Source organism: Saccopteryx bilineata, chromosome 1 (assembly GCF_036850765.1).
Source record: "Saccopteryx bilineata isolate mSacBil1 chromosome 1, mSacBil1_pri_phased_curated, whole genome shotgun sequence".
Taxonomy (NCBI): domain Eukaryota; kingdom Metazoa; phylum Chordata; class Mammalia; order Chiroptera; family Emballonuridae; genus Saccopteryx; species Saccopteryx bilineata.
The window spans coordinates 93,815,854-93,838,889 of NC_089490.1; the positions used below are offsets into that span (position 1 = coordinate 93,815,854).

General features: G+C 42.4%; 2 protein-coding genes across 2 annotated transcripts in view; one reads left to right on the plus strand and one right to left on the minus strand.

Annotated features, from left to right (window-relative positions):
• Positions 1-9,465, plus strand: part of PRDM4 (PR/SET domain 4) — a 45,607-nt gene extending 36,142 nt beyond the window's left edge. The window contains exons 12-13 of the mRNA XM_066260014.1: positions 4,044-4,169; positions 8,160-9,465. Coding sequence (XP_066116111.1) covers positions 4,044-4,140 — 97 coding nt within the window. The 3' untranslated portion in view covers positions 4,141-4,169; positions 8,160-9,465. The remainder of the gene's footprint in view (positions 1-4,043; positions 4,170-8,159) is intronic.
• PWP1 (PWP1 homolog, endonuclein) lies at positions 988-22,343 on the minus strand. Its single transcript, XM_066260027.1, has 15 exons — positions 22,129-22,343; positions 20,207-20,265; positions 19,896-20,077; positions 17,221-17,306; positions 17,025-17,121; positions 15,006-15,116; positions 14,106-14,236; positions 13,165-13,226; positions 7,391-7,487; positions 6,759-6,820; positions 5,530-5,641; positions 3,889-3,979; positions 3,678-3,799; positions 2,556-2,661; positions 988-1,945 (listed from the first exon to the last, which is right to left on the minus strand). Exons 1-15 carry the CDS (start codon positions 22,198-22,200, stop codon positions 1,836-1,838), a joined length of 1,500 nt encoding a protein of 499 aa, XP_066116124.1. The 5' UTR covers positions 22,201-22,343; the 3' UTR covers positions 988-1,835.
• Positions 22,344-23,036: the final 693 nt, after the last annotated feature.

The following is a 23,036-nucleotide window of genomic DNA, read 5'->3' on the forward strand; positions in this document are numbered from 1 at the left end:
GATTGCCGTTTTTGTGAAAAATGCCATTGGAACTTTGATAGGGATTGCTTTGGGTAGTATGGACCTTTTAATATTCTTCCATTCCATATTACATGTTTCCAGCCTTCATTTTATCAATGTCTTTTAGTGTTCAGTATATAGGTGTTCTACCTCCTGTTAACTTTATTCCTAGGTATTTATTTGGTGCAATTATAAATGTGATTGCTTTCATAATTTCTCTCTGATTTTGTACCCTGCACTATAGAATTTTAGTTCTAACAGTCTTCTCCAAAAAAAACTGTTAGAACTAAATATAGGGACTTTTATATAGGTCATCTGCAGATAGTTGTACTTATTTCTGCGTTGGGTGCTCTCTCCCCAGCTCAACTGCTCTGACTAGGGCTTCCAACACTATGTTGAAGAAAAACTGAGTGAGCATCCTTATGTTTTGTGGTGTAACATGACCTATCCTGGGGAATTCTCCATGTGTGCTTGACAAGAATGTGTATTCTATTCTTCTGGATGGAATGTTCTGTATATGTAGAGTCCACCTGGTCTAACGAGTTGTTTAAGGTCACTGTTAACTGATCTTCTGTCTGAAGGATCTAGTTCAGGGGTCGGGAACCTATGACTTGCGAGCCAGATGTGGCTCTTTTGATGGCTGCATCTGGCTTGCAGACAAATCTTTAATAAAAAAATAATAACAACGTTAAAAATAGAAAACATTCTCATGTATTACAATCCATTCATCTCCTACCGCTCATGTTCATGGTTGCGGGTGGCTGGAGCCAATCACAGCTGTCCTCCAGGACACCACCAAATTTTTTTTTTTTTAATTTTTCTTTTATTAATTTTTAGAGAGGAGAGAGAGTGAGAGAGAGAGAGAGAAGGAGGGGAAGGAGCAGGACGCATCAACTCCCATATGTGCCTTGACCAGGCAAGCCCAGGGTTTTGAACCGGCAACCTCAGCATTCCAGGTCGACACTTTATCCACTGTGCCACCACAGGTCAGGCCACCACCAAATTTTTATTGGATAATGTGTAACGTACACAGGTCGTTGTATGGCTCTCACAGAATTACATTTTAATATATGTGGTGTTCATGGCTCTCTCAGCTGAAAAGGTTCCTGACCCCTGATCTAGCTAATGATGAACATGGAGAATTCAAGTCCCCTACTATTACTGTATTGCTATTTCTCCCCTTAGGTCTGTTAACAATGCTTAATATATTTATGTTGGGCACGTAAGATACAGAATGTCATAGCCTGTCCTCTTGTTGGATTGACACATTTGTCATTATGCAATGTCTCTTTTTTCTGATAACACTGAATGCCATTCTAGGGGAGAAAAGGCATGCCACTTTTAATTTAGTTACCAAACAGCAGCACTTCTCATCATGAACCTTAACTGGAGAACAGTCAGTTGGGAAAGTGCACTCCTTGGGGCACCTGCCTCTGTTCGTGGCCTACTGTGCCATCTTGGCCAAACTACAACCTTCCTGGCTGGGGTAAACCTACCTGTTAAGATTACAGGATTTTTCTCTCTTTTACAATTATATAGATTACTAGCTATTTTACAAACTTAGATTTTACCTGTGACAGATGGCATATTTAAGGAATTCTTTAAAAAGAAATCTTTTTATTACCCTTTCCAAGGAGACCTGCTACAGGAACTTTATACACTACACGCTCAAACAGCAAGCAGCCTGGCCCCTACCTGCTGCCACCACAGCTGCAGAGAGGAATGTCAGGTAGTAGGAAACTGCTTTTGTTTCTGTAGCTACACATGCACCATTTTTAGGCCAGCCTTTAACATGCTGAGTTAGGGGAAACAGACAGTAAACAGTATGATCTTTGTTAAGATTCCATTCGTGTATCCGAACTCCTGCTCCCAAAAGGGCCGCTAATAGATGAGCTTCTTGTATGACCAAGAACAAGCCTCTCTCGTCTGCCAAAGGCTTCATTTACTAAAACACAAATAGTAAAGAAATTACCAGATCAGAAAATTAAAAGACTATAATATAAAAAGAGACTAACATGTAGAATGAGCAGGAAGTTTCTCTACCCTAAGGTGGAAATTTGGTTTATGAAAATATACTTAACACTTAGTAAATGGGCAAGTAAGCAACCAACTCAGAAGTTCAAGTTAATATTCTGAATGAGGTTCAGTGTGCTTTAAATTGTTCTACCTAGACTCTGGACAAACCAGACTACTTCAAAGTAGTAAGTAAGCAGCCAGGCTCCATGGAAGGGAGTGGCCCTGTGAGGAGAGCAGATCTGTAGGAGGGAGCTGAAAGAAAGGCCAGTTTATTCGCACTGGAAAGGGAGGGTCATTCTCTGAGACCACGCTACATTTCCTTCCAGCTTTCCCATTAAGATCTTCCCGTTTTAAAATTCAAATTTTGTCATAAAGATAATAGATATTTTTTAATGACCTACATTTAAAGTACAATGACAAAATTACTTATGAACATTTCCAAATTACACTACAGGATGAACATGAGTCTGTATTCAAGCTACATGTTCTGTGAGCTGTTATACAGAACACATTCAGAAAGCAGGATATTAAATTCTTACCTGAAGAGACTGTGCTTATATCCCAGACCCGAAGCCCTTCTTTCTGACCTCCAAAGGCATAGATAAACGGCAAGTCAGGGCAACAGGAAGAGCAGAAGAGAACTCCCTGGGGATAGAAAGTCAGTGATTTCAATCTTTATAGAGAACCCTAATCTAGATCCCTACTCCTGTCTACAAGAACCTATGGTCTGGTTACTCAACACAAACTCACCAGTATCTTTTTCTAGCCTCCTGCAAAGGTCAAGTTGGAAAGAGTATTACAATAGGAAGCCACACAAGTTCAGCACAATAGATATTCTCTATGGATGTTTGACCACTCAAGTCTCTTATTTCCATTATCATTGTCTATTATGAATTTCCTAATAAATCTAATCTGCTGAGTATTTTAAATTCTTTTTAAGCAATGCTGGTGATGATACCAGAGATCACTATTAAATTACTTAAGAATTTTTACTGTTTTCATTTTTTATATTTTGATTACTAGATAATATATGTGTCACAGAAAATATAAACAAGAAAAAATAGAAAAACCATTAGTGAGGTAATCACTGTTCATGTTTGGATATGGGGTTGTCCAGATTTAAATATGCTAATTTAAACATGGATGGTTAACCCAGCTTTCCACAAATATTTACACATATATTCAATTTTAAACAGTTGTATAGTCTTCTCTGGCTGCAATTTAATTTATATAACTCAGTGCCTGGCATAGAGTAGATGTGCAATAAATATTTGCTGAATGAATGAATTTATTATTTCTAAATTTTTTTGCCACTATGCAGTTATCAATTGCAGTGTAGTCAGAACTAGTTATGAAGAGAGATGATAAACTTACCCTAACAGCTATGGTGCTCTAAAACTTCAAGATTTCCTGGGACGATACTGATTTTAGGGTAAAAAAATGTGGCCGTTCCACTGTGTGCTAGAAAACCTTCTCCCCACACCTCATTTTCACCACGCAACTTAGTTATTGATTTCCCCTCAAATACTATTTAAGTCATAAAATTCTCACCAAATTTGGCCAAGCTCAAAATTAACTTCCCCAACATATCCATATTAAATGCAGTGACTCTTGGAGAAAGACACACAACACAGGCCAGAAACATGCCCAGGGAGTCTTACCATTTTCATGTCCCTGGAGTGAACTAGGCTTGGCCTGTCTCCTAGGATGTCCCAGATCTTCACATACTTGTCTGCAGATGCAGTAACAAGACAACCCTTGATTTGACTACTGAGATCAAGACCTAAAGGAAGATAAGTTTAGAGATTCTAACTTTGAAACACAGATTTGCTTCATCATAATATAAATGAAAGAAACACTATTCTTGCTCACCAGAGATTTCATCATTGTGTGCATTGAGTGTAAAAATTGGCTTATCTGAGCGTGCATCCAAATTATATACAAAGCCATCATCTGTACTGGCCTGGAAAGAGGAAAAACAGGCAAGATTGTGCTATGTGATAATAACATTTAACCATGATAAACAGTCTAATTACAGTGAAAACCAGCCATTTACCTGACGTACCTGAGGAGCTTAATAAAAATGAACGTGAACAGAAAAGACTCTACTTATGGATAAACTGAGTTTGCTCTTACACGGACTAACTCAGCTGGTAAGTCTAGGCAGCTGGGTAGGAGTAGGAAGTGGTGGGAGTGTGGACAAGGGGTAGAGAGGGGAAAGCCCAGGGTGGCAGTCACTTCCACAGGAATGGAGGGGACACGCCCTGGGAATGCAGAATTAAAGAGCAGGGTATTGAGGACAGATGTCTGGAGAGTATGGCCACTTAAGGTACAGGCGGAGGAGCAGCTTGCAGAAGATTCAAAGAGGGAGAAGGTCAGGGAAGCCAAGGAAACAGGGCTTCCAAGGAAAAGGCCTTCTGAACTGGGATGTCACTCCTGTCCTGGCCCAAGGTGGCTCAGCTGGGAACTGTGTGCACCTCTGTGTGCAGAGCTGAGGTTAAGTGCTCTTAGAATCGTTATTTCAGGAACCTTATTAAAACTGCCCATGTATTTTAAGAAAGCTGCTTTATGAAAAACTCTTTCCGTTTACAGAGCACTACATATTTACTTTAGGAAAATAAGGAAATCTATGGATGTATCAGTTTCTTTAATTACTCTTCCCTTCTGGATGAAAGCTGGATTTCATCTCACCATGGACTGAATCTTTAGATAATACATACAAAACTGTCATCTATAGACATGAGGGTATATAAAAAAAGATCTTGTGCTTTCTTCCTGTGTGGGAGACCATGCTATATTAATTAAATAGGCTACCATTCTCATTACTGGAGTTCCATTTAAGTAATAGGACTTGAAATTAAAAAACATAAAAAGAATATTAATCATGTTAAGTATTTCAAAAAACAATAAAAAGAAAATAAAATGTGGCACACTTTGGAATGGTTGGAAATTAGCAAAATCATTTATATTTTTACTATTTTCTGTGGCTGATCCTTGTTCTTGTTAAAAATATTTTTTTTTTGTATTTTTCTGAAGCTGGAAACGGGGAGAGACAGTCAGACAGACTCCCGCATGAGCCCGACCGGGATCCACCAGGGCGATGCTCTGCCCCTCCGGGGCATTGCTCTGCCGCAACCAGAGCCACTCTAGCGCCTGGGGCAGAGGCCAAGGAGCCATCCCTAGCGCCCGGGCCATCTTTGCTCCAATGGAGCCTTGGCTGCAGGAGGGGAAGAGAGAGACAGAGAGGAAGGAGGGGGGGTGGTGGTGAAGCAAATGGGCACTTCTCCTATGTGCCTTGGCTGGGAATCGAACCCGGGTCCCCCGCACGCCAGGCCGACGCTCTACCGCTGAGCCAACCAGCCAGGGCCAAAAATACCTTTTTTAACCCTAAAATCCAACTTGTTCACACTATTAATACAGAAAAAGCTTTTCAGAGAGTTTCTCTACAGTGGATTTAAAGGAAATAAGTATTAGTAACCTGCATAAGCAAAGCAGTAATATGCATAGTCTTACCAAAAAATGACAAGGTGAAAAGTGATTCCAGGTCACCCTCTCAATCTGCCCACTGAACCGCCACATCCGGTGGCTTTCCTCTGGGCTTCGGCAGTCATACAGGGCGACTGACCTGCACACAAAGGCACAGTTCCAGTTCTCCTGTATGTTGTGTGTGTGTAACAACAGTAATAAAACACTGTGAGTCAGAATCCAATTATTTAAAGCCTGCTCTGAGGTTCCAAAAAAGGAGAAAAGATGAGATAATTTTCACTAACTGGTGGACACTGGCACTTGAAGGGACTGGTGGCTCTCTGGATGCCATACTGACCTTGACCTTCTCTGGGTCAAATCTTCCAGTTACAAGATGAACTGTCTGTATTTTCAAAAGACCAGGACAATTTCTAATTCCCGTTCCCCAGCAGTGCTCCGAGCCTGATACGCCATGTCTTAGTCACACTTTCTACAAGCACGTTACTGTGTTGGGGGAACCCGATGGATACTCTACTAATTTTGCATGAATCACATCTAAAAACCATAAACATTTATCACTCTGGAAAGACAGGAATCAAAATAATGACTGGGTTTCTGTTTCTCCTATATTTCCCATTTCCAGACCCAACTGTGAAAAGTAGCACTTGTCTGACTGGAAACCCTGAAATGGACTAGTGGGCCCAAATCTTCCCCTGCCCCATATCCGTGTCAGTGATGTGGGTGTTCTTCCCGTAAAGCCAGAGTTCATTTCTCACTCCATGTAATCAGTTCCGGCCAAGAGAGTAAGACATAAGTGTACTAGTTCTAAGCCGAGGTCTCAAGAGGCCCTGACATTTCTGCTTGAGCTTTTGACCTCGCCATGACCTACCTAGTCCACAAGTCTGCAGAGGAGACGAAGAGAGAGCCAGGTCTCCACAGCCCAGCCTAAACAAACCAGGTGAACAGAGCTGCCAGCTGAATACATAACAGATTAGCTCAATCTTGTTTCAAGTCACCAAATTTTAGGATGGCTTATTTCACAGCAATGGCTAACTCATAAACCCTCTAAAAAAAGTTGCTACTTGAGAACTATATTATGACAGAGCCACATTCCCTTGCAGACTGAAAGGACCAGAATTGAAAAGGACAAATAAGTAGGACTAAAAATGTAAACACATTGGTGCCTCAGTAAATACATTCTGAGCATCATGTGATACTTTCTGATTCAGTTCAAGAGGATAAAAACAGTAGCAGTAATTCCTGAAATGCTTTCTTACTTATCATATGATCCAGAAATTAGAGTCTGTGCTTCAAATGGATGAAACTGTAGAGTCTGGACCTAAAAGGAAGAAACAAATGAATAGATCTGTTTGTTTGGTTTTGGTAAAAGTGCCTAATATTTGGTAAGAATCAATTTGGCAGTATTTTTATAGGTTTTTCTCTTTGAAATTCATTACTATTTAAAGGAACATAAATGTACTGCATGAGCAAAAAGGACAAAACATATTTCCAAATAAAGGCTGACACTTAAGACATAATATAGCATTCCCCAAATTATGTTTGGCATAATATGTCCCTCAAACATTAAAATATATTCAGAAGAAAAAAGGGGTGTAATCAAACATATCTGGGCAACGCGACATGCCCCGGAAGTCCCAATGTGCCTTTTAGGGGCCTCTGTAAATGTGTTACAGAGCACTAGTGCTGGCCCTTCACCTCTCTGCACCCATTTCTGCATCTCTGAGATGGTCATTATAACTAGCACACAGGGCTTGATGAAGCTCCAGGGAGACGGCATGGCAGAGCACTCTGTAATTCACAAAAAGCCATGTATAAATACTTGGGATTATTTGCAGCCAATATTGGTCTCAGATGTTTTAGAATCCCTGTACTCACTGAGTCATCATACCTTGTCTGTGTGTACAGCCAGGCTTCCTGCTGGTTTCCCCAAAGACATATCCCACAGGACTACAGTGTTGTCAGCTGACGCACTAGCCAGCACGTTTCTGAAAAAGGGAGGAAACAACTCAGGTAATCTTTTAGAGGTCAAGAGCATTAAATGTAAGCATTGTTTATAATAGCATTAAAAAGGATAAAATACTTAGGAATAAATTGTCTTCCATAGTGGCTGTACTAGTTTACATTATTACCAGCAGTGAATGAGGGTTCCTTTTTCTCCACAGCCTCTCCAACACTTACTGCCTGTCTTGTTGATAACAGCCAGTCTAACAGGTGTGAGGTGGTATCTCGTAGTTTTTTTTTCTAACTCTATACCATTTTATTTCATCCTTTATGCAAAAATGTCAGTGTTTAAAATGTGTAGTCCTGAGCTTCAGATGCTGACCTCCAACTTCAAAGGCAAGTGGGGAGAGAGGATCAGGACAGTTCCTCCCACTCTTGGAGAAAAGGGAAGCCCCAGGCATAATACAGAATTAGAACACCAGGGCCCTATGGAGGATGGGACCCCCTTTCTTCTAGCACCAGCCCAAGACCACCCCACCCCTCCTCTTCAATGAAGAAGATTCAAAATTCTTGATACTTGTACAGCAACGTGATACATGGCATGTATGACAGGCAGCTAGCTGACCAAGAGGGCTAGGGCCTGCCCCTCTGTTTCTTGGCAGGCAGGATGGGACACAACGCAGCTTCCTCCTCCTCACTTCCCTCTTCTTCCTCAGAAAGATCACTGCTTACAGTAACAATCTGGTGCCTCCCAGTAATCCGCACAGGACCAGAACCTGACTTCAGGCGGAAAGTTACAGGAGGCTGGAGCTGGAAGTCATCCAAACTGAGCATGGGTTGGCAGGACAATTTGAGTTTGGCCACAGGGACTGCAATCTCCTGGTGGTCATGATTCCGGGCCACAACTTCTACCACATTACACTCATCTTTGGCCCACTCCGTGAGGCAGAGCATGGTCAAGGCCAGCACGTGCTCCGCATCATCTTCCTCCACCTTGAAGGTGAAACAGCGGGTGTCTTGCAGTTTTGATTTGCATTTCTCTAATAGCTAGTGAAGATGAGCATCTTGTCATATATCTGTTGCTTGTATGTCTTCAGGACATACAGAGGGCTTCCAAGTTCTCTTCCCATTTTTTTTAATTGGATTGTTTGCTTCTTTGTTGTTGAGTTTTGTGAGTTCTTTATATATTTTGGATGTTAACCCCTTGTCAGAGCTGTTTGTAAATATTTGGTTGGCTCCCTTTTTGTTTTCTTGCTGGTTTCTGTTGCTATGCAGAAGCTTTTAGTTTAATATACCGTATTTCCCCATGTATAAGATGCTCCCATGTATAAGATGCACCTTAATTTTGGGGCCCGAAATTAAAAGTATTACATAAAATTATTGAATGCAAGTTTTATTTATCATAAAATTCACACAACACCTCATCGTGGTCAAAACTCTCATCCATTAGCTTGTCCTCATCTGTGTCTCATGACATATCACCATCTTCAACAATGAGCACAAAATCAAGCGTGAAAAAGCAAGAAATGCAAGTAAAAAACATCTACAACCACTGGATAAGACGCACCCAGTTTTTAGACCCCCAATTTTTTTGGAAAAAGATGCATCTTATACATGGGGAAATATGGTAGCCCATTTACTTATTTTTGCCTTTATTTCCCTTGTCTTTGTGGTCACATTTATAAAATATTCTCTACAGCCAAGGCCCTTAAGATTTAGTACCTATGTTTTCTTCTATATAATACATTGTTTCTAATCTTGTATTTAGGTCTTTGATCCATTTTGAATTAATTTTTGTGCCTTTTGTCAATTTTCATTCTTTTGCATGTGACTTTCCAATTTTCCCAGCACCATTTATTGGACAGACTTTTTTTTCTACTGTGTTTTTGGCTCCTTTGTCCAAGATTATTTGTCCATATTTATGTGGTTTTATTTCTGGGCTCTCGATTCTGTCCCATTGGTCTGTAGATCTGATTTTCTGCCAGTGCCATGCAGTTTTGATTATTGTGGCTTTGTAGTATAATTCAGAATCAGGTACTGTGATACCTCCAGCTTCTTTTTTCCCCTAAAGATTGCTTTGGCTATTTGGGGTCTTTTATGGTTCCATAAAATCTGGTGATATTTTTTCTATTTCTTTAAAAAAAGACACTGGAATTTTGATGGGGCTTGCATTAAATTTGTGTATTACTTTAGGTAATACAGCCATTTAACTGTTGATTCTGCTGACCCATGAACATGGTATATTTTTCCATTTCATTGTGTCTTTTTCAATTTCTTTTAATAGTGCTTTGTAATTTTCAGTATATATGAATAAATTTTAATAAAAGAAATTCAAACTTATATATTCAAAACTATAAAAGAGAGTTGAAAGAAAGAGTATCTAAATAACAGAAATATAGCCCTGGCCGGTTGGCTCAGCGGTAGAGCGTTGGCCTGGCGTGCAGGGGACCTGGGTTCGATTCCCGGCCAGGGCACATAGGAGAAGCGCCCATTTGCTTCTCCACACCCCCCCCCTTCCTCTCTGTCTCTTTCTTCCCCTCCCGCAGCCAGGGCTCCATTGGAGCAAGGATGGCCCGGGCGCTGGGGATGGCTCCTTGGCCTCTGCCCCAGGCGCTGGAGTGGCTCTGGTCGCGGCGGAGCGACGCCCCGGAGGGGCAGAGCATCGCCCCCTGGTGGGCATAGCGTAGCCCCTGGTGGGCGTGCCGGGTGGATCCCGGTCGGGCGCTTGCGGGAGTCTGTCTGTCTCTCCCCGTTTCCAGCTTCAGAAAAAGAAAAACAAAAACAAAAAAAAATCTAAAAAATAAAAATAAAAATAACAAATATATTCCATGTTCATGCTTGGGAAGACGTAATGTTGTTAAGATGAAAAAACTGCCACCTCTGCCCTTTAGTTAGGGTCAGGCCCAATTTAGACAAAATCTTAACACCCGTTTTCAGCCTGGCAGCATCAGATTCACCTGTGGAAACTTACATAAAAACCCCCAAAACAGAACAGCACAGGTCTTGGACCTCTGCTCTGTATCTGCTGGGGGGATTAGAGCCCAGTAACTTGTCCAAAAGGGTTACCTAGAAGATTTTGATCGCAGCTAAGTTTGGGAAGTACTAACTAAACAACTTTCTCAGGTCCATTTCCTGAAATGGTTGTTACTCAGAAGTCTGAACACAAACAAGACAGGATATCCTTTGGTAAACTAACACTCTGGGATCAGGGGTCGGGAACCTATGGCTCCTGAGCCAGATGTGGCTCTTTTGATGGCTGCATCTGGCTCACAAATTTTCAATAAAAAAAATAATAACGTTAAAAATATAAAACATTCTCATGTATTACAATCCATTCATTTCCTACCGCTCATGTTCATGGTTGAGGGTGGCTGGAGCCAATCACAGCTGTCCTCCGGGACAACACCAAATTTTTATTGGATAATGTGTTAATGTACATGGGTCGTTGTATGGCTCTCACGGAATTAGATTTTAAAATATGTGGCGTTCATGGCTCTCTCAGCCAAAAAGGTTCCTGACCCCTGCTCTGGGATCCTTTTTAGAATGCTGCAATTACAAAGTATCTAATATAATAAAAATGTTAAGTAAATGTGTTTTGGGTAATCCAGTTCTTTTTTTAAATTGCTTTTTAGAGACAAAAAAGAGGAAGGGGTGGAGGGAAGAGAGAGAGGGGAGAGAGGGAAAAGGGAGAGGGGATGGGATAGGGAAGGGGGGAGGGAGAGGGAGAGAAGGAGGGGAGAGAGAAGGGAGGGGAGAGGGAGGAAGAGGGAAGAAGAGAGGGAGGAAGAGGAAAAAGAAGAGGGAAGTGGGGAGAGGGGAGGGAGAGGGAAGGAGAAGGGGACGGGGGAGAGAGAGAAAAACATTCATTTGTTGCTCCACTTAGTTGTGCTTCCTGTATTCACTGGTCGTTTTCTGTATGTGCCAAATAGGGATCAATCCAGAACCTTGGTGTTTCTGGATGATGCTCTAACCAGCTGAGCTAACCAGCCAGGACCCAGTTTGTTCTTACTTCCCAAATAAGTTGTATTCAACCTAATGTTTACCTTCCTTGCCTTCCCCTCAAACCAACTATGCTATGAGCAAATGGCTTTTGGGACAATTGTTGTTTAAAAATAAGTATAAAGACTATGTGGTTGACACATGCAAAAGAATGAAGCTGAACCCTTATACTATATACGAAAATTAACTCAAAATAGATACAGACCTAAACCTAAGAGCTAAAATCATAAAACTGTTTTGGGGGGGGGAGCTTTATGACAATGAATTTGGCAATGATTTCTTGGATGAAACACTAAAAGCATAGGCAACAGAAGTAAAAATAAATTGGACTACATAAAAAAGAAAAACTTTTGTACAAAAGACACTATCACGGAGTCAAAGGCAACCCACCAAATGGGGGAAATACTTGTAAACCAAAAATCTGACAAGGGATCAATATCCAGAATACATAAAAAACTACAACACAATAACAAAAAACCAAATAACCCAACATAAAATGGGCAGAGGATCTGACAGCCATTTTCCTAAAGATACACAAATGGCCGCTTGAAAAGATGTTCAACATCATTAATCATTAGGAAATGCAAAACAAAACTATAATGAAATAACAGTTCAAAACCACCAGGATGGCTACTATAAAAACAGAACAAAAACACAAAGTAACAAGTGTTGACAAGAGTGTGAAGAAATTGGAACCTTGGGAGAATGTAAAATAGTGCTTCTAGAGAAAACATTTATGGTTTCCTCCAAAAGTTAAAAACATTATGGTCCATCAATTTCATTTTTGAGTACATTTACTCAAAATAACTGGAAGCAGGGGCTTGAACACATATGGTATGCCCACGCTATTCACATCTGTGTGAATAACAGCTGCATTATTCACAACAGCCAAGACCTGCCAAATGCTACAACACTGATGCACCTTGTGCTGTGAACTAAGCCAGACACAAAAGGATACCATATGATTCCTCTTACAGGAGGTACCTGGAGGAGTCAATTCATAGAAAACAGAGTGGTAGTTACCAGGGCCTTGTGGGAGCAGAGAATGAGGAGTTATTGCTGAATAGATAAGTGCCAGTTTTGGTAGATGAAAATGTTCCAGAATGGCAAATTTTAGATTATGTCTCTCTACCATGATTAAATTATTAAAAAAAATATATGGATGGGATTTTGTGAAAAGTAAAGTGCAAAGAATGTGTTCTGCAAAGAAACACAGTTCTGGCTCTGGCCGGGTGGTTCAGTGCATAGAGGTTGCAGCCTGGTGCACTGTGGTCGCAGGTTCGATCTCTGGTCAGGGCATATATGAGAAGCAACCAATGAGTGCATAAACTAAGTGGAACAACAGGCTGATGCTTCTCTCTCTCTCTCTCTCTCTCTCTCTCTCTCTCTCCTCTCCCTCCTCCCTCCCTCCCTCCCTCCCTCCTTCCCTCACATCGATGAAAAAATTTTAAAGAAGAAACACAGTTCTACTGTAGCACACGCTTTCCCTGGTGGTGCTATAGAAGACAGCCTGTCCACCACACATGCAGTGACACCTATTAAGCGAAGATCCGACAGGTGTGGGGATGAGAGGACTCAGACAGTACAGCCCCTCCGCCAAGTACCATGTACTGCAGGAGAGAAAAGGCAGACATGCACACAAAGACCCGCAGCACACCACAGAGGCATTATGTCCCGGTCATCACAGTCTGCAACGAATCTTCAAGTGCTTCTTCTTTTTACCTGATCAGCTTATTCCAAGAAAGGTCCAGGATAGCATCAGTATGCCCTTCTGCAGAGGAACTCTGTAATTATTGTTGAATTTAATTACTTTTTGTATTCAAGCCCCCCCCAATAAAACTGATGTTAATTTGAAAGATTCTTCAAATCCTAAGATTATTCTGATCTTAAGCAAAACCTGAACACTAAGAAAAGGAAATACCTTGTCTCCTGTTATTTCAAAGAGCCATGATAAATATTCTTTAGTTTTTAATCTATGTGCTATTATTCTACAGCAGGGGTCCCCAAACTACGGCCCAGTCGGCCACATGCGTCCCCCCCAGCCCATTTATCTGCCCCCCACCACACTTCCGGAAGGGCCACCACCTCCTTCGTTGGTGGTCAGGGAGAGGCGCATAGTTCCCATTGAAATACTGGTCGGTTTGTTGATTTATATTTACTTGTTCTTTATTTTAAACACTGTATTTGTTCCCGTTTTGTTTTTTTACTTTAAAATAAGATATGTGCAGTGTGCATGGGGATTTGTTCATAGTTTTTTTTATAGTCTAGCCCTCCAACGGTCTGAGGGACAGTGAACTGGCCTCCTGTGTAAAAACTTTGGGGACCCTTGTCCTGCATTGTCAACTTCCCCCTCCCCCAAAACTTAACAGTTTAAACAGAAATTTTTTTGAAAGTTCAAAACTAGTATATTAGTATGAATGGTTACTACGAAGGAAATCAACCTAAGAGTAAATTGTTTTGTGTAAGGATGAATGATGTATCACCAGGTTTCATGCAGGGATCAATTTTTCCTTTGAAGGGCTTTTCGAAACTTGAAACTACTGGAACTTTATGACTACCTGGCCTGTTCCACTGAAAGTGACTAACTGCAAGTGAAGGATCCTGTCCTTCCTCCCCAATAAACTTACCTGCCATTAGATTTAAATAACTATTAACTTGCTTACCTTCTTCCCTTTCCTTTTCTTCTTTTTTGATAGTTTACTTCCAAGTGTGAAGACTGGCTCTAAAGAGTCCACTATATCAAGGTCCCACACTTCAATGACGGGGGTCATGTTTCCCACAGCAATATAATTTCCTAGAGGAAAAAATATGTGTTTGATATTAAAAATTACCTCTATTGAAATACACAACACTGTAGAGTAACTGAGCATCAGCTTAGAGCAGTTTAACTTTCATTTGCATACACATACCTGAATGCTGTTAAAATGCAGGTGTTGGGTGGGGCCCGTCTGCATTCTACCCATCTCCCAGATGATGCCAATGCCTTGCTCTGGGTCTCCGACCACAGTTTGGGTAACAAGGGCCCAGTCTTTTGGCCCCTGGGTCCTAACTTAGGTAATGAGAACAAAACTCGTTCTGCCTTCAAGGGCTGTTGTTGAGGACAAGGCGAGGCTCTGATCAGATATGGAATGTGAACAAGCTCTGTCGGTAAGGGTTATGAGTATTACCGGATCTTACCCTTACCGAGAAGAAACAGGACGGGGCCACCAGCAGTGTGCAGCTTTGGCTGAGACTAACAAGAGAATCTCATTCTTTCTTCATTTTGGTTTTATTTGTTGTTTTCTGAAAAGGGTCATGCCCCTAAACCCTAGCTGATGACAACAGACACACCATGCCATTCTGTACTGGGTTTTATGAGAATACCACCCCGGATGCTTTCAGACCATCTAACATGTAAAGACACAGCAACCCAAAACAACCACATGACTGTTTTAAGTATTCTATAACTCCAACTTCAAACATAATATTAACTTCATAAAACAGCAATAATTCTGAACTATTATTCATACAGTATTCATAACTTATGTGACAGGACACCATGCAAGCTTAAGTGTTCTAATTACCAGTAGAATTGTCGGGGCTAGGATCAAAATTCAGCCATTCCACACTCAGAGGGTACGCAGACAGCAGTATATCGTGGTGTACATAAAAAGAATCTTCTTCTTGATTATAAACTGCAAAGTTTGGGGGAAAAAAGACTTGACTGCATCAGAGTAAGAAATCATATCCCACTAAAAAGAACAGACACTCCCTATTGAACGTGCAGGTGCCACATGCTTAAAAGGAGCTGTTTAGTGACATTAAAGGAGATTCCCCAGTTGTTCCTGCCAGCCAAAATATTTGCATGTCTGACATACCGCCAGCACCCGGTATGCCCCAAACGGGAACAAGGATAAGCACAGAACTGGTATCTGTTGGAATGCTCCTTCTGCACTTTCGCTAGCAGGTTCACCCATTACAGACAAACCCATGAGGCTCTGTGAGGAGGAGGCATGCACTGCAGAGCAACACTTCGGCCACCGCCAGACCACACAGTTAGCGTCAGTTCCAGACACTGTAGTGGAGCTGAAAAATACCCATCACCTAGTGAGTTGCTGCTGTCATAACGTCGCAGTGCAACACACTGTTCACATGTTTGTGTGATCCTGGTGTGACAGCCCCACTGCACTGCCAGTCAGTACTGCACATACATTATGTACAGCACACAATACTTGATAATGGTAACAAATGACTGTGCTACTGGTATATATTTACTATACTACACTGTTTATCATTAGAGTGTATTTTTTCTACTCATTGAATGTCAAACAGTAATCTGGCTGCAGCCTCTTATCTTGTGTTTATTGCGTCTCTTAACTGCATCATTTCCTCTTGTGTTTAATTTTGTGTTGTTTTGTTTAGTAACATGTTGTCCAGGCTTGCAGCCTAGAAGCAACCGCCTATGCCAGAGGTGGTGTGAAGTAGGCTATACCGTCTCGGTCTGTGAAGTGCACTCCATGATGTTTGCACAACATCACTTAGTATTACATTTCTCAGAACATAGCCCGTCATCAATCAGAGAATGACTATAATGATTATCTTTTAAATGTCTATCTGGTTACTAAGTTGAGAAGAACAAGCACTCCCTGAACTGAGAAATGTGACCAAGCTATTTTGGTTCCCAAAGGGAAATGTAGGCTTCTGTGTAGAATTTTTATGAAGAAAATAAAACTATTGCAAAAAGAGAATTATTTGAAATGACTCTGTGAACAAGATGCAGAATGAAAACCTGTCTAGAGTATACTCTGTCACATAAAGTAACAGCAGCCAGAGCCTGACCAGGCGGTGGCACACTGGATAGAGCATCGTACTGGGATGCCGAGGACCGAGGTTCGAGACCCTGAGGTCACCAGCTTGAGCACGAGCTCATCTGATTTGAGCAAAGCTCACCAGCTTGGACCCAAGGTTGCTGGCTCGAGCAAGGGGTTACTCGGTCTGCTGAAGGCCCGTGGTCAAGGCACATATGAGAAAGCAATCAATGAACAACTAAGGTCTCACAACAAAAAAATGATGATTGATGCTTCTCATCTCTCTCTGTTCCTGTCTGTCTGTCTGTCCCTATCTATTCCTATCTCTGACTCTCTCTCTCTGTCTCTGTAAAAAAAATAAAAAGAAAAAATAAAAAGAAACAGCAGCCAGAAAGGAGGCTGGAGGCAAAAGCCAAGGCAACAAGTAACCCTGTGAGTGATGGGATTGTATTTTTCCTTGTGTCTGTACTGTTTTACATCCAAGTTTTCTGATGAGGGGACAGTGAAAAACTGGCAAAAATGTTTAAATCAAAGATTAAAAACCCTTGTTAGAACCTTCCAAAAGACCTATTTCCATATATAAAATTGCGTTCCAAAGTGACACAGACTACACTACACATGCCCAGGCACAGTAACAAGGAAATCTGTAGACTGTGTAGAATTTCTAACAATGTCACAAACTTCAATGAGAAGAGGCAGGATCTGATGCCTTACAATTCATAATAGTAACAGGGTTAGTATTTTAATATCACTAAAACAGACTAGACTCTTTTAGTAAGGACTGTGTTCACTTACCATGTACCTCCAAGTTACACTGGTCCTGCTCTGCTCTGCCACAAACTATGAGATTGTCACTGGGCTTAATCAAGAAATCCTCACGTTCATATTGCTCCTAAGTGGAGAGAAAAAAGTCACTAACTAGAAGCAGATATTCAGTAAGGTTTTCAAACACTTAAGGAGCATAATTAGAAAAACCATGTAAATGGTTTACCGTATCCTTCAGAGTAACATAAGGATCTTGATCATTACTCCCGTAGACTGTGAGACCCAACAGAGATTCTCCAAGAGTTTCAGTATCTATAAGAATTCGTAAATTGAAATGATTAAAAGTCATTTTTACAAAACATTTTATCTAAGGCATCCTATCTGTCTACTTCATAAATAACTCTGGATCATCATAGTGGGGAAAGGAAACGGGGTAATAATAAATAGGAATTTAAAAAACCATTTACATCTGACTTTGGACTTCGTATCTGATAGTCTTGGAATATATAATCTTCCAATAAAATAATTAAATCAAAATGTGAAACTCCCTTAGCAGGTATTTGAACTCTGCTCAGATTCTCTGGCTTGCCCCTTATAATTATTATTCAACAGTGCTACAGAGAGGCGGGCTTGAGACCCAAGAAATGAAATTACCCTAAAACACTGGCACCAACACTAAATAAGTAAAAGTTCCATCATCAAATAAAATAGAAAAATGATGGGTTTCACAAAGTCACACAGGTTTCTTTTTCCTTTTTTTTTTTTTGGTGGCAAAGACAGAGTCAGAGAGAGGGACAGATAGGTACAGACAGACAGGGCGGGAAGAGAGATGAGAAGCATCAATTCTTCATTGGGGTTCCTTAGCTGTTCATTGATTGCTTTCTCATATGTGCCTTGACCGGGGGGCTACAGCAGACCGAGTGACCCCTTGCTCGAGCCAGCGACCTTGGGCTTAAGCTGGTGAGCCTTGCTCAAACCAGATGAGCCCGCGCTCAAGCTGGCGACCTCGGGGTCTTGAACCTGGGTCCTCCGCATCCCAGTCTGATGCTCTATCCACTGTGCCACCGCCTGGTCAGACACATAGATTTCTTTTTTTTTTTTTTCTTTTTTTTTTTTTCTGAAGCTGGAAACAGGGAGAGACAGTCAGACAGACTCCCGCATGCGCCCGACCGGGATCCACCCCGCACGCCCACCAGGGGCGACGCTCTGCCCACCAGGGGGTGATGCTCTGCCCATCCTGGGTGTCGCCATGTTGCGACCAGAGCCACTCTAGCGCCTGAGGCAGAGGCCACAGAGCCATCCCCAGCGCCAGGGCCATCTTTGCTCCAATGGAGCCTTGGCTGCGGGAGGGGAAGAGAGAGACAGAGAGAGGAAAGCGCAGCAGAGGGGTGGAGAAGCAGATGGGCGCTTCTCCTGTGTGCCCTGGCCGGGAATCGAACCCGGGTCCTCCGCATGCTAGGCCGACGCTCTACCGCTGAGCCAACCGGCCAGGGCTAGATTTCTTTATTGCAATATTTCTCTGAACCTCTGATGTGCTAAATCTGTCTTTGAATCTGAAAGAGGAGTTATTATATGCCCTTTTCACTAAAATTAACTCAGAATGTAATTCTTTCATGGCATATCTGCAAGAGTGACAGAGAGCTGACCCCAAGTAACATAAACTCAGGAAAAGGAAGATGCTCTTAACTGACAGAGAAGCTAATTTAAGGAGGTAGGATTAGTAAGTCAAAGATCTGACGGGCAAGAGACACAGAACTTTCTACTGATGGGAAAGACAGAGCCAAGGATCTGAGGGTGTAGGGAATACTCAAGCATTTTTGAATGCCATCTCTTCAGGTTGGGGTCTCTTCCTTTCTGTATTCCCGCGGCACTCTGTCCTAGCAGGACAGTAACAGCCTAGAGTCCAATGGCAAAAGCTATCCTCTGCATCTACTGAAGTATACAGTTGGTCCCCAATTTCAGATGGTTCAACTTGTGATTTTTCAACTTTCTGATGAGCAAAAATTATACACATTCATTATAAACCAGCTAGGTAAAGCTATGTTTGGTAGGTGTATTAAGTGCATTTTCAAATTAAGATATTTTCAACGTACGATGGGTTTATCAGGACATAACCCTATCATAGGTTGAGGAGCGTCTGTCTTAAAAAGAATGGCCCTGGCCAGTTGGCTCAGCGGTAGAGCATCAGCCCGGCACGTGGATGTCCCAGGTTTGATTCCCGGTCAGGGCACACAGGAGAAGCATCCATCTGCTTCTTACCCTTCTCCCTCTCTTTTCTCTCTCTCTTCCCTTCCCTCAGCCAAGGCTCCATTGGAGCAAAGTTGGCCCAGGCACTGAGGATGGTTCCATGGCCTCTGCCTCAGGCACTAGAATGGCTCTGGCCACAACAGAGCAATGCCCCAGACGGGCAGAGCATTGCCCCCTGGTGAGCATGCCAGGTGGATCCCAGTCGGGCGCATGCAGGAGTCTGTCTGCCTCCCCACTTCTAACTTCAGAAAAATACAAAAATAAAAAAAAAGAACTAAGGCTTATGAGCCAGATTATTCACCAGGTGTGTGACACTGGCAAAGTTATTTCATCTTTGTAAGCCTCATTTTCTCTTCTGTAAAATGGAAGTAATAATTCTTCTCTCATTACAGATAAAGAAAAGCATTACAGATTATTACACCCACTACTTGCAATAAAACATACAGTACTAATTTTTTAAAAAAATCTTAGATTAGTGGGTTACAGCTTATTTTCTAAATGAATTTAGGAAACATGCTGTCTGCCCAAGCCTTAAGCCTTAATGACTGACATTAAGGACAACAAAATCTCAGACTCAAGCTCTTGAACACCATGAGTATGATCTAACGCACTGAGCTTGTGACTAAACACCAGTATGAGTGAGTAAATTCGAACCTGGGTCGCCTTCCTCATCGTATTTATCTAGCTCGTACTCAGCCAGCTCATCGTCACCCAGTGTCCTGTCGTCCTCCGGGGCGCCATCCTCCAGGGGCTCCCTGCGTCGTGCCTGGGTGCGTGCGCTGTGCATGCCATCTTCTGAAGGATCGCCCATCTCCTCCTCATCACTGCCACCTTCTCTATGCCAATGACAAAAGAAAAAAATAATCACCCAATGGCACTCTGATAATAAGACCGCCTTGTCATTGTTAAGATTTTTCTTAATTTCATGTGGACTTGACTACAAACACCAACATGCCTAAACTTACTGTAATTTTTCCTTTGCTTCAGCAATGAGACGTTTTACTTCTTCTTTACTAAGCTCTACCTACAAGAGAGCAAATGTTTCATTATGGTTAAAGTTAAATCAATTGTTATAGAAACCATTATGTCTTTGAGTAAAAAAGTTTGCAAACTAGTGTAAAATATAACTTGAAGAGACAAAGAATTAAACATCCATAAATGATCATAATGGGTTTTTACAGCTTCTTACAATTAAGATCCCTACCCACCTGAAGGTGTTTAAAATCATGTTCACTCTAACTAGTCTTTCAAAAAAAACAACAACTGGTCTGTACAAACTGGCTTCTATGGTAGCCACCTCATTTTCTCCCAATTCCTCCAACTCCTTCTTGGCCACATCTCCCCATTTTCCCTGTGGCTATTCCTAAACAAACCACCCTTGCCTTGGTCCTCTGCCCTTTTCCCTGTTATCACCAGCAAGTATTCACCCATTATGCTGTAAGTTCCTTGCAAAGCTCATTCATTCTCAAGACTAAAACTACCACCTCTGAACTAATTAAACTTTCCCTTCTCCAGCCCTATACTTCCATTTTCCCCATTGTCTATAACACTCTCCACTGGACATCCTGTTCAAAACTGAAGTCATACTCTACTTCAAAACCAGCATTCCTTCACATAATCAGCATTTCAACATCTTTTAAAACACCCCCATCACTGCTAAACTGTAAGCTCCTTGAAGGCAGCAACCAACTTATCATTGTGTGCTTAAGGGGTCAGTACTCAGTTCATGGTAGGCAGGGATGCTTGAGGACATGCGATGAATGAACAAATGAACCCAAACGCCTCTAGTAATATGGAAATCCTCTTAAGGGGTGACAATATTGTTGGAAAGCACCAGAAAGTAAAGGCTCTTAAATTTAATTAAATAATACTTATTTTGCTAATTTTTTTCTTAATAGTCTGAGTTTTCCTTTCTGGTACTTTGTAAAATAAATCCAATCTCTTCATTCTACAAACTCTTCAAGCAATGATTCCCAAACTTTTCTTCAAGTCTTTTAATAATTTTAGACTACACTCCAGACCAATTAAATCACAACATTTGGGAGTAAGGCACAGGCATCAGTATTTTCTAAAGCTCCCCAAGTGGTAACATTGTGAAGACATGTTTGGAAATCACCACTGTCTTCATGTATTTGGAAGGCTACATGTTCCTTTTTACTAACAACATACAGATATATGCCAATGACAAATCCATACAGGCAGGGACTTTTTGTTTTGTTCATGCCTATTCCGGGACCCTGTACAATGCCTGGCACTCAGAAAGCATCTAGTAAGTATCTGTTGAATGAACGACATAATCTTCATCTCTGTTACAGACCCAGTCTCTAAATCCTGAAGGTTTTCCCTTCATGTTTCACATTAACCTTTCATCCCTGCCGCCACTCCAACAGCTTCCTTAAAATTACTGCAGGCAACCCCTAACTCCCAGCCTCACAACACGCAGTCTCCACACCAGTTTTTCTACACCACAGCTTTCATCCTGGTTACTCCTCCGAACGCCGAGCACAGGAATGGAAAGTGGGAGTTTCACACCTGTGCTCCCGAGGCCCCTTATCCTGAAAACGCACTGGGGTGTGGCTGAAGCTACAGTGCAGTCAAGCAGGCATTTGGGGGAGGGGATTTCCGACTCAGCGACCACGTGTCCGCTTCCAGCCTAAGAGGTCCCTGGGTGCGCGAATTTGGGGGTGGGGTTGCCTGGGGGGCGGGGACTGTAAGGAGGCACGTCCTCAGAGCCGCTAACCTAGTCACGATAATCAAGCCCAAACCGACTTCATCCCTCCTCGTCTAACAGCCAAATCGGGGAGGCGTGTCCCGGGCCCAGGTTGCCCAGCTAACCCAAGACGCTGAAAGAGGTCACTCCCCCCACCTGTGAACCGCCAGGCCTTACCTTGTCTGGCGTCTCTTTGGCCACGCCGCAGCGGACCCAGGCCACGCACGTCACCTGGCGGCTGCGGTTCATGGTCCTCGGCTCGAGGGACACCTCACGCCGCAAACTCGGCCCTAACGCGACTGGGACCCTCGCTGCCCTCCGGCCCGCACGCTCGGGATCGAGCACCAGGACGCTGCTTCGGCGGAGCGCAGGCTCGGACCCAGTTTCCGGCGGTGGCGGCGGCTGCTTCTGACGTCATTGGAAGACGCCGAATGGGAAAGGGGTGGGGCAAGGGTTGGAAGTGGAAGCAGGTGGAAGCAGTCGGGCGGAGGAATCCACGTGGGGTGGACTGTGCTGTCCTGGGTTGACGTGAATGGGCTTTTCAGGACTGTCCCGCTTGTGTTGGTGTCTGCAGGCTTTTTGGAGGCAATCAACAAAATTGAACTTTAGGGGTCAGAGGGAGATTTCCACAGACATATATTTTGCCTGCGGTACCATAGACTTCAAGCTGATAAATGGTAGAGGTTTGTGGGTGTTTTTTTTTTTTTTTAAGCATTCTCCAAAATTAACTTGTCATTTCAGGGAGGTACTTATGTCATTACATTTCATTACATTTTTAGATGTTACTTTCTCAACTTAAAACATTTAGCTTAGCACCTATTATAAAGTGTACAGCAGTGGTTTGGCAGCAGCAAACACAAAGTGCTTTGTAATGTGCGAGGCACTGTTCTAAGAGCCTTATGTTAACCTGTGCAGGAAGTCTTATTCCCAGTGTAATGCTGGTTACCGAGGCCAGGCAGGTCCACATTGAATTCGGGCAGATGGTAGAAAACTGTGGAGCTGGAAAGTGTTGGGCCATTCTGTTTAATAAAGTCTCACAAAGGCGGACAAGCACACAGGAAGGGGAAACTGCCTCTCAGACAAAC